The 12283-nt window shown below is 35.6% G+C and overlaps 1 protein-coding gene across 10 annotated transcripts in view; it reads right to left on the bottom strand.

The window, feature by feature from the left end:
- Window positions 1-614: 614 nt before the first annotated feature.
- Window positions 615-12283, bottom strand: part of LOC127838009 (ribonuclease 3-like) — a 521860-nt gene continuing 510191 nt past the window's right edge. For 9 of the 10 annotated variants that reach the window (XM_052365503.1, XM_052365495.1, XM_052365499.1 and 6 more), the window contains 5 exons: window positions 11073-11241; window positions 10228-10310; window positions 9516-9622; window positions 4791-4933; window positions 615-2491 (listed from right to left, as the gene is read on the bottom strand). In XM_052365503.1, coding sequence (XP_052221463.1) covers window positions 2187-2491; window positions 4791-4933; window positions 9516-9622; window positions 10228-10310; window positions 11073-11241 — 807 coding nt within the window. In that variant the 3' untranslated portion in view covers window positions 615-2186. Of the gene's footprint in view, window positions 2492-4790; window positions 4934-9486; window positions 9623-10227; window positions 10311-11072; window positions 11242-12283 lie in introns of those variants that run through there. The other variant, XM_052365504.1, reaches the window with a different exon arrangement.

Genomic DNA, 12283 nt, shown 5'->3' with positions numbered 1-12283 from the left:
CGTTTATGGCCATTTCTAATCTTTGAACTCAAAGTGTGACCTTGACCTTCGAGATATCGACGTAACTCTTTCGCGCGACACACCGTCCCATGATGGTGAACAAATTTGACAAATGATTTAAAATCTCACAATAAATGATAAAGTCATGGCCCGGACAAGCTTTTGACCGTTGGACTCCAAGTGTGACATTGACCTTGGAGATATCGACGTACTTTTTTCACGCGACACACCGTCCCATTATGGTGAACAAATGTACCAAGTTATTTTAAAATTTAACGATAAATGACATAGTTATGGTCCGGACAAACTTTCGGATTAAAACACACTAAAGTGACCGCGTGACCTAGTTTTTGACCAAGCATGACCCATATTCAAACGTGAACTATACATCATCCAGATACAACTTGTTGTTGCGAGATAGAGTGAAATGCTGTCATTGGCAAGTATAGCATTCACCACTAAGAATGAAATAATGAACGTAATTTTAACGTAAACAAAGTTTCCTGATGAACCAACTTATTTTTTCATAAACTCAAATCACTTTATTGGATTTCGAATGCTATTTTAATCAAAGCAGACTCCCTCTAATTACACATTTCATAAAATAAACACTCTTTCAATTACAGACGTTTATTGATAGGAATTGGTCTATCACAAACACATAACATACACAACTGAATAAACCGAAATCATTCAATCCCATTCTATGCAGAAACAGCACAAAGACACAAAATATGTATCTATACTGACAGAATATAGCACATTTATGCATTAGCATATTCTGATTGTATGCAAGCTAAAATAAACGAGCAACATTCTGTGAAAGCAGGGTTTAAAGGGACTGTCAATCACGAATGACCAAAAAAGAAAAGTTCTAAAATACCGTATTTTTTTACAATGATACGTTTATATTTATAAAAATATCACGGCTGGAATATAAGATTACTTGAAAAAAGTTGTCAAGTTTTCATATTTTCTGTATATTCGGTAATAAATTTTACTGGGTATGTCTACCAGGTAAACTACCAGTTAACTATAAATAACGAAAGATTGATCATTATTGTCACGTGGTTAACCAAGGAATGCACATTGTGCATGCGTAGTGAATTGTATTTATTTAATATATTGATTATCAATCTAATTGCGTTATTTATAGTGTGTAGATCGTTATGTCACTTATTTTCGCGATGTACTTTCGATTTCACATCTTGAAATTGTATTACCGAATATACTGAAAATATGAACTTTTTTCAAGCAATGTTATATACCAGTCATGATATTTTAATCAATATATGCTAATAATTGTAAAAAATATGGTATTTTAGGACTTTTCTTTTTTGGGTATTTGTGGTTGACAGTCCCTTTAATACATGTTTTTAGTGTCCCAGATTAGCCATTGAAATACGCACAGTCTAATGAAAGATGGCACTTAACACTCTTATGCAATTATTCTTTCAATTACAGTCTCTTCTGAACAAAAACCACTATACCCCCTTCAGTGCCTATTGCTATTGGTCACAGTTTTTGAGTCCCATGTCTGAAATGTTTATACATTTAACCATGATTTTAACCATTGTCACAATGTGCTACTCAGGTGACGTCAGCCATGTTTACATGATTTTGATATCAGGTATGCGATGTAAACTTCAGTCCTCTTGCAGTAGAAGTTAGTACAGAGATGGTTTGAAAACGGCGCATAATATTTTAAGTTTTGGGAGGTACTGTATTGTCAGAGTGTAAACAATATGCCTAAGTATGATCAGATACTGGGTTGTAACCAGCATAGACGACATATTCACGGGATATTTTGCAGTAATTTCAAGCCCTAAATAAAGAGTTATTATTTCATGCTACAACTGCAATTATGTTCAAATCTGCCACAAGGCAGTTGCCACCAAATGATACGATTGGCAGGAGAACACAGCATTTCTTTATAAAGTAAAGATGATAGATACTTGATTCTGCAATATTTGTTGCCATTACAACAAACTGTCTTAAATGCTTAATGTCTGTTTTATACAAAAAAGTTTTAGGCACTTTTTGCAACAGTGTGTCAGCTTAAGAAAGTATTTGTTCTTATAGTTAAGATGGTGAATTCCATCTATTTATCAATCTAACAAAGGAAACGCTTATCTTTATGCATACACAGTATAACAAATGCTAGTTCCCATAGAAACAAAGTGCCCTCAAGCCTGTGGTGGTACAATCTGCTGCCCTTCAGGCTGTGAGATCTGATCGTCCTGGTTCGATGGACCAGCCAATGGTGGTACAGGCTGTTGTCCCCCCAGATGTGGAACCTGACCCCCCTTATTCTTGATTGGTTGACCAGGCCGTGGTCTGTTTTGACGTTGGACCTGACCCCCCTTGTTCCTGAATGGTTGTCCGGTATGTTGGTTCTGTTTCCAGGACGAATTCCAAGGCTGTCTGCCTGGCGGTTGCTTCATGCCTTTGCGGCCATATCTGATCTTCATGTTGTTCTTATCTGCCAGATCTGAAACCATATATTTAGTGTGGCCATTTCATCAGTGTACTTTACTTTAAATTTATATTCATGCAATATGTACAAGCTATTTTCTGAAAATCAGTTAAAAATGAAAAATAATTTATGTGACACATCAATGTATATCGATAAGCATTCAATTTGTTTGATATACAAAATCTGTGTTTTGACAGGTCTTTTTAACCTCAGGTTATATAATACACAGTATGTTTGGACTTGATTGGGCCGCAGTTGGCTTTCATTTCAGTGTGACATATCTATCAATAGCAATTAGCGACCTATATCGTAAATGCCATGGTGTAAATGCCTGATTAAATTAATATTTTGCCAATTAATTGCTGATAATGTGTCTAATACAACAACTGTGCACTCGAGAAGTAGAAGTAGATGTTAATAAGGGGAAATAAAGGGATAAGTGATTGTAAGTTTTAGCGAGACAGACCTGAAATAGCGATATTTACCGGTATTGTGAATTTATAGAACATAGGTCGTGTTTTAAGAATGTCGGGACACATTGTCTCATATCATACACCGGGCTAAATACCCCAAAAGCTGGACTGTCCCACCAAGAACGGGAGGTATGGCATGTTTGTGTTGAATGCTGTAGCCATATATTAAATAAATTATAAATTAATCCGCATTTAGTTACTCAAATATTAACCAATTAAATCATCGTGGTTCTTAATTCCAGAAAAAATAGCAAAAACACAGAAAAAATAGCGAAAACATAAGCATAAATATTATTGATTTGAAGTAATCCGAATCAAGTAGACGTATTGAAATAATTAAGAATTACAGTAATGTTTTTTTGAAATATCTTATATTTTATAAAAAAATAGACAGTGTATTTAAAAAAAAATCTTTTTTCAAGAATTATTATTCTATCAAGTTTTTGAAATCTGCACATATGTTACAATTATAGAGGTATTTGTGGAAATAGGGAATAGTACGTAGCTACAGACGGTCATAAGTTCGGACATATTTATATAAGGTTTAACAATAGAATATTCGAATAATGACAAATGAATACATACATTCGAATTTCATTTTCAGTTTTCGTTCCCATCCCTAACATATATGTATCTGGTGACATTAAGGCCTTGGTTACAGTGTATTTAGTAATATATATGCCTACCTGGTGACTCTCAGGCCTTGGTTACAGTGTATATAGTAATATATATGCCTGACTGGTCACTCTAAGGCCTTGGTTACAGTGTATATAGTAATATATATGCCTACCTGGTGACTCTAAGGACTTGGTTACAGTGTATATAGTAATATATATGCCTACCTGGTGACTCTAAGGCCTTGGTTACAAAGTATATAGTAATATATATGCGTACCTGGTGACTCTTAGGCCTTGGTTACAGTGTTATATAGTAATATATATGCGTACCTGGTGACTCTAGGGCCTTGGTTACAGTGTTATATAGTAATATATATGCGTACCTGGTGACTCAAAGGCCTTGGTTAAATTGTATATAGTAATATATATGCGTACCTGGTGACTCTTAGGCCTTGGTTACAGTGTTATATAGTAATATATATGCGTACCTGGTGACTCTAGGGCCTTGGTTACAGTGTTATATAGTAATATATATGCGTACCTGGTGACTCTAGGGCCTTGGTTACAGTGTTATATAGTAATATATACGTACCTGGTGACTCTAGGGCCTTGGTTACAGTGTATATAGTAATATATATGCGTACCTGGTGACTCTAGAGCCTTGGTTATAGTGTATATAGTAATATATATGCGTACCTGGTGACTCTAGGGCCTTGGTTACAGTGTATATAGTAATACATGTATATATGAGTACCTGGTGACTCTAGGGCCTTGATTACAGTGTATATAGTAATATATATATATATATGTGACTAGTAACTTTAAGGCCTTGATTACAGTGTATATAGTAATATATATGCGTACCTGGTGACTCTAGGGCCTTGGTTACAGTGTATATAGTAATATATACGTACCTGGTGACTCTAAGGCCTTGGTTACAGTGTATATAGTAATATATATGCGTACCTGGTGACTCTAGGGCCTTGGTTACAGTGTATATAGTAATATATATGCATACCTGGTGACTCTAGGGCCTTGGTTACAGTGTATATAGTAATATATATGCATACCTGGTGACTCTAGGGCCTTGGTTACAGTGTATATAGTAATATATATGCATACCTGGTGACTCTAGGGCCTTGGTTACAGTGTATATAGTAATATATATGCGTACCTGGTGACTCTAGGGCCTTGGTTACAGTGTATAGAGTAATATATACGTACCTGGTGACTCTAGGGCCTTGTTTGCAGCGTCCATCTCAGCCTGTTGTATGCTGCCTCCTTCACCAATAGCGAGACGCTTCTCACGGAAATACACCGCCACCTTGTAGCGGCGCAGGTTGGACGGACCACTCTGATTGATAACCCTGCACACAAATAGAACACCATAATTTATATGGACCACGCTCTGTGAAAAAGGGGTTAAATACATGTGCGTAAAGGTCATCCCAGATTAGCCTGTGCAGCCTGCACAGGCTAATCAGGGACGACATTTTTCGCTTTAAATGGATTTTTGTCAAAAACTTTAAGTCTTCCTTTAAACAAAACTTTCAATACAAGTGGAAAGTGTGGTCCCTGATTAGCCTTTGCAGACTGCACAGGCTAATCTTTTACGACACTTTACACACATGTATTAAACCACCTTTTCAGAGATCGCAGCCAAATTATAATGTGTGAAATTGGCATCATATTCCACTTTTATTATTATAGAGGCATTTTTACTTCATGTTTATCTCATATTGATGGCATTTTTCAAAAGGCAACTTTATTTATATAATAGAGGCATTTTGAAAGCATTTTGGATCAAGCAAAGTTATTCATATTATAGGGACAATTTGTTTCACAATAAATCCATTATATTATAGGAGAACTGGATGGTGTTTTGCAGTAGGTTTTATTATTTATATTATAGGGTAATTTTTATGGCATTTTTATCAAATTTGACACGTATTTAAACCACATTTTTACCTCATACCAAAAACAAACAATTATTTGGATTTTTTCCATGGTTATCAACTTTAAGCTAGCTGTGAATGTTTCTCAAATTGAGTAACAATAAGACTTATTTATAACTGGCTGTCAAACAGCCATGCTTATAGATGATACATTGTCATACATATAGCTGAGAGAAAATCAAGTTATACGAGTTAGTCAAATAAAAATACTTAAAACATGGTAATAAATATTAAAAATTATATGTGAATATGAAATCTTGATTATATTGTACCTGCTCATACAATATTTACAAAAACATTTTGTCCTTCATACTAAATACCAATACTTAAATTATAAGTATTGATAAATTCATACTATATATACAAAATTACTTGTATCTGTATATCAGATTTTCATATATCGGAATATTCGCAAATTTACACTTTTGGAGTTGTATTTAGAGTGATTATAAATCCTACTTGAATATGGGTATAAGATTGGTTAAAGCCCTACTTATATATGCATACATCTGCCCTAGTTATATATGGGTATATCTGCCCTACTTATATATGGGTATATCTGCCCTACTAAAATATGGGTATATCTGGGGCCTAGTTATATATGGGTATATCTGCCCTACTTATATATGGGTATATCTGCCCTACTTAAATATGGGTATATCTGGGGCCTAGTTATATAATTATGGGTATATTTGCCATAATTATATCTGGGTACATAAGGGCCCTTCATATATATGGGTATATCTAACCCTACTTATGTATGGGTATATCAAGCCCTACTTATATATGGGTTTTTCTGGGGCCTTGTTATATATGGGTATATTTGCCATAATTATATCTGGGTACATAAGGGCCCTTCATATATATGGGTATATCTAACCCTACTCATGTATGGGTATATCTAGCCCTACTTATATATGGGTATATCTGGGGCCTAGTTATATATGGGTATATCTAGCCCTACTTACATATGGGCATACCTGTCCTACTTATATATGGGTATATCTTGGGCCCTAATTATATACTGCCAGGACTGCGGTGGCTTCGACTTATCGATGTAATCCAAAACATGCTGAATATCTGCCACAAAACGTTTTAGTACCGGTGACGAATGTTAACATGTTTTTCCCACGTTATTATAAACAAAAAATAACAATTTAATGGCCTGGCCACGGGTAAGTATGTTCTCGTTTATAATAAAGTACGATGTCAGTGTCAAAATTGTGCACAGTTGCATAAGTTTTGTTAAGGATTGATATAGTATTTCACGCTTTTCGATTGCTATTTTACCGAATAGAAACATGCCATAGTAAAATGACATCACATGGTGATGTGCGTGTTAGACTGTGCTATATTTTTACATACTAGTATATGGGCATGCTTCTTCCTCGCTAAAACTTCATACCATTCAATTGAAATAAAATGTTGCTTTTTTTTCTCGTATATTTTCCCTAGTTGTTTCCAATTAGTGTTTTTGTTATTTTGAATTTCCCACTATAGTCAAATTTGATCTGTAGAGAAGTCAATGTGAACTTGTAAAAACTATATTGACACTATAAAGGACTTGAAAGTTAAGAGTTATTGCCAAGTTATTGTTGTTTTTGAATTATGTAATAATGTTTAGTCTATTTTGTTATATTCGATATATATATTAAACATAAAATATGCATACTACTGAAATAAAAGGTAAAATTTTTTGTATTTTATTTAACTAACAATTACTCTTAAATAGTATACCAATGACAGGTCTGAACTTTATGCAAGTAATATACAAAGCGGCAAACCGTTAATACACCGATACGCAGTACTCTTCATAACAAACAAAATGGCGTCAAACCATAAGCAAAACCCAGCCGATATCGAGATAAAATGTCTCATCAAATCATAATGGAACTTAATTTCTTCACTAAATGGATAAAATACCAACGAACCGGTGTGTTTTCTTCGAATTATTACGATGATTTTTTTAAAGACAAAGCTAAGATCTAATACACCGATACACGGTTTCCCCAGTATAAATGGGTATATCTGGGGCCCCTATTTATATATGGGTATATCTGGGGTCCCTACTTATATATGAGTAAATCTGGGGTCGCTACTTATATATGGGTATATCTGGGCCCTACTTATATGAGTATATCTGGGGTTGCTACTTATATATGAGTATATCTGAGTTCCCTACTTATATATGGGTATATCTGGGCCCTACTTATATGAGTATATCTGGGGTCCCTACTTATATATGAGTATATCTGGGGCCCCTATTTATATATGAGTATATTTGGGGTCGCTACTTATATATGAGTATATCTGGGGTCCCTACTTATATTTGGGTATATCTGGGGTCCCTACTTATATATGGGTAAATCTGAGGTCCCTACTTATATATGAGAATATCTGGAGTCCCTACTTATATATGAGTATATCTGGGGTCCCTACTTGTATATGGGTATATCTGGGGTCCCTACTTATATATGGGTATATCTCGGGTCCCTACTTATATATGGGTATATCTGGGGTCCCTACTTATATATGGGTAAATCTGGGGTCCCTTCTTAAATATGGGTATATCTGGGGTCCCTACTTATATATGGGTATACAGGTATCTGTGGTCCCTACTTATATATGAGTATATCTTGGGTCCCTTCTTATATGTGAGTATATCTGGGGTCCCTACTTATATATGGGTATATCTGGGCCCTACTTATATATGGGTATATCTGGGGTCCCTACTTATATTTGGGTATATCTGGGGTCCCTACTTATATATGGGTAAATCTGGGGTCCCTACTTATATATGAGAATATCTGGAGTCCCTACTTATATATGAGTATATCTGGGGTCCCTACTTATATATGGGTATATCTGGGGTTCCTACTTATATATGGGTATATCTGAGGTCCCTACTTATATATGGGTATATCTGAGGTCCCTTCTTATATATGGGTATATCTGGGGTTCCTACTTATATATGGGTATATATGGGGTCCCTACTTATATATGGGTATATCTGGGCCCTATTTATATATGGGTATATCTGGGGTCCCTACTTTTATATGGGTATATCTGGGGTCCCTACTTATATATGGGTATATCTGGTGTCCCTACTTATATATGAGTATATCTGAGGTCCCTACGGGTATATATGGTGTCCTACTTATATATGGGTATATGTGGGGCCCTACTTATATATGGTTATATCTGAGGTCCCTACTTATATATGGGTATATCTGAGGTCCCTACTTATATATGGGTATATCATCTGGGGTCCCTACTTATATATGGGTATATGTGGTGTCCTACTTATATATGGGTATATGTGGACCCTACTTATATATGGGTATATCTGAGGTCCCTACTTACATATGGGTATATCTGGGCCCTACTTACATATGGGTATATCTGAGGTCCCTTCTTATATATGGGTATATCTGAGGTCCCTACTTATATATGGGTATATCTGGGGCCCCTATTTATATATGAGTATATCTGGGGTCGCTACTTATAAATGGGTATATCCGGTGTCCTTACTTATTTATGGGTATATCTGGGGTCACAACTTATATATGGGTATATCCGGTGCTCCTACCTATATATGGGTATATCTGAGGTCTCTACTTATATATGGGTATATCTGGGGTCCCTACTTATATATGGGTATTTCTGGGGTCCCTACTTATATATGGGTATATGTGGTGTCCTACTTATATATGGGTATATGTGATGTCCTACTTATATATGGGTATATGTGGTGTCCTACTTATATATGGGTATATGTGGTGTCCTACTTATATATGGGTATATGTGCTGTCCTACTTATATATGGGTATACAGGTATCTGGGGTCCCTACTTATATATGGGTATATGTGGTGTCCTACTTATATATGGGTATATGTGGTGTCCTACTTATATATGAGTATATCCGGTGTCCCTACTTATATATGGGTATATCTGGGGTCCCTACTTATATACGGGTATATCTGGGGTTCCTACTTATATATGGGTATATCTGGCGTCTCGTCCTCCACATTTCTCAAAGTGAGGCAGCACTGTTGCAGGTGTGACTTCGGGTCATTCCAGTCCTGGTTCAGGATGAATTTCTGCAATGCAAAAGCGATTATAATCAAATAATTGAAAACAATTTATTAAATGATTTTTATTACAGCTTTATACAAACTTAACAAGATGTCTTTGTGAAACACTATGTCCCCCCCCCCATATATGTGACCTTTGGCCTTGAAGGATGACCTTTCACCACTCTGAAATGAGGATATAGATGCAGTATGGATTCAATATGTATTCATATTCAAATTACTCTTCTTACTTTAAAGGTGGCAAATCTTAAATTCAGTGAAAATCAAAACTATAGCCTTGTAAATATCATACATTTTGCTTCCCGTCCTGATTCAGGTTGAAATTGGTAGTCAGAAAAGTAATAGAAGATGAGAGTAAAAAAAAATAATTATACTATTCAATGAAAAGCGAAAAAAGAAAATCAACAACACATTATTTTATATACTTAAAAAACAAAAACTAATGAAACAAAAATTGCAAAAGTCAAATGACCCAAAATACACCACTGAATATTCATTCATGTAACACATCATCCCCTTGGTGCAAAAAGGCACCATGTGACATTGAAATAAGAAGGCAACTAGTAGCTTTTTGCACCATTGGGGCGACATGATGTGATAAAATGCCATACCTCGAGTCTAGGGAAGAAGCAGACCTCACATAGCACCCTGCAAGGAGCGATACCTCCATCCACAAACATGGCACCAAGCAGGGCTGAAAACATAATACTCAAGGATTGTATGACAAATACATGCTAAATGTATCCACTTAACATTTTTATCATTTAATAAATATTCATTGCAGCTTGGCTCTGTGAAAACTGGGCTCAATGTATGTGAGTAAAGTTGTCCCACATTAGCCAGTGGAGTCCACACAGGCTAATCAGGGAAGACACTTTCCGCCAAGACTGGATTTTTGTTTACAAGAGACTTTCCTTTAAAAAAAATCCATTAAAGCAAAAGCAGACTGCACAGGCTTATCTGGGACAACACTTATCAGACTGAGCAAGGATCATTTTAATGCCCACGATGGTCTGAAGCTCTGAGAATACCCTGAACAGATCTTCAATATCCATAAAAAAATCATGGTCAGCTTTAAAATACCCTTGAAAAAGGTCAGGTTTTACCATGTCCTTCAGTTTAATACAGTGTCTGGAGCTCTGAACCTGGTTCAACTAACAGTCTGTTAATTTTAGACATAAACACAAATTAGTTCATCGAATGGCTATTTCTGAACAATAAACAGAGATTAATGGTTAACAAGTACTTTACATTTATCTTTATAAAAAAGTTACCAACCATTAGCTAGCCTGGCCTTTAAATTCAGGAGCAACTTGACCTTAATCTTACTGGTTCTATTCCCAATGTAGAATTTTTTCAGATATACCCCATAGACACCAAGTACTGGTTCTATTCAGGAAACTTACTCGAGAGCAATGCAATTGAGCTAAAATAAATAGGCTTAAACTAATCAAACCTTCAAGCAAGTCCGCTCTCTCCTTCATCTTGAGGGTGTAGTTGGGTTGGTCCTTGGGTTTCACGCCAGTGCGCTTCACGTTCTGCTGCTTGACCAGGTAGGAGCTGAGTCCGAGCTCGTCTGACACGATGGACTGTGTGCGATTGCTAACTATAGAACTACGCAGCAGCTGAAATCAACAATTCATATTTGAGCCTCGATTTGGAAGACTGAGCTTAATGCACACGTCAAAAGTATCGTATCAGATAAGCCTATTTAGTCTGCATGGCCATATCAGGGGTGACACTTAACGCTTGAATGGAATTTTTCCTATAAAGGTAGTCTATTCTTAGTGAAAATCCCGTTTAGGCGGAAAGTGTTGTCCCTGATAAGCCTGTGCAGATTGCAAGGCTAATCTGGGAAGACACTTTATGTAAGAGCATTAAGCCTTGTTTTCCCACAGCTCATATTAAATGATATAAAAACTTGAAACACGTATAATAGACAATGGCACTTAAGTATTATGTATGAGGTTAGATATAAAACATCAACGTAAAAGTTTCCAAATTTTTTACTTTATTACTTATTTCTATGCATTTAAAAAAACATTTTTAAAAACTCTAAAATTCCATTTCATAAGTAGCTAATTGTAGGACTTTAATTGCAACAAATCCAATACATACAGTTTTACAATAATAATCCTCTTTATACATTCAAAAGACCATATAACTGCTGTTAAGTCATATTGTCTATTAATTTTCCATTTTGCTATAAAGTAAAATACACAGTATTACAGGAAACACAGAATCTTAATGATGTTATACACATTCTTTTCTTCTTAACTTTACAAGCTTTCTAAGCATTTAAACTCAATATGGGAAAACAGGGCTAAATGCATGTGTGTGAAAAGACATCCCAGATTATCCTGTTGCCCAGGTGACAACACTTTCCGCTTTCATTGAATTTTTCGTTTAAAGGAAGTCTCTTTAAAACCCAAATCCAGTGTTGGCGGTCAGTGTCGTACCTGATTGGCCTGCGCGGACTACAAAGGTTTATCTGGGATAACACTTAAAGCACTTACATTAAGCAGAGTGTTCTCAGGGGAGACTCATGTGTATATTCTGATCACAACAGTAGTTGTAATCACAATTAACCCTTTGAATGCTGGGAAATTTGTCTTCTGGTAAAATGTCGTCTGCTGAATTTCTAAAATTAGTGTTTTCTTCGATTTT

This window comes from Dreissena polymorpha, chromosome 7 (assembly GCF_020536995.1).
Source record: "Dreissena polymorpha isolate Duluth1 chromosome 7, UMN_Dpol_1.0, whole genome shotgun sequence".
NCBI classification, from domain to species: domain Eukaryota; kingdom Metazoa; phylum Mollusca; class Bivalvia; order Myida; family Dreissenidae; genus Dreissena; species Dreissena polymorpha.
The sequence above is the reverse complement of the archived record's forward strand: the minus strand, read 5'-3'. Positions and strand labels throughout refer to the sequence as shown.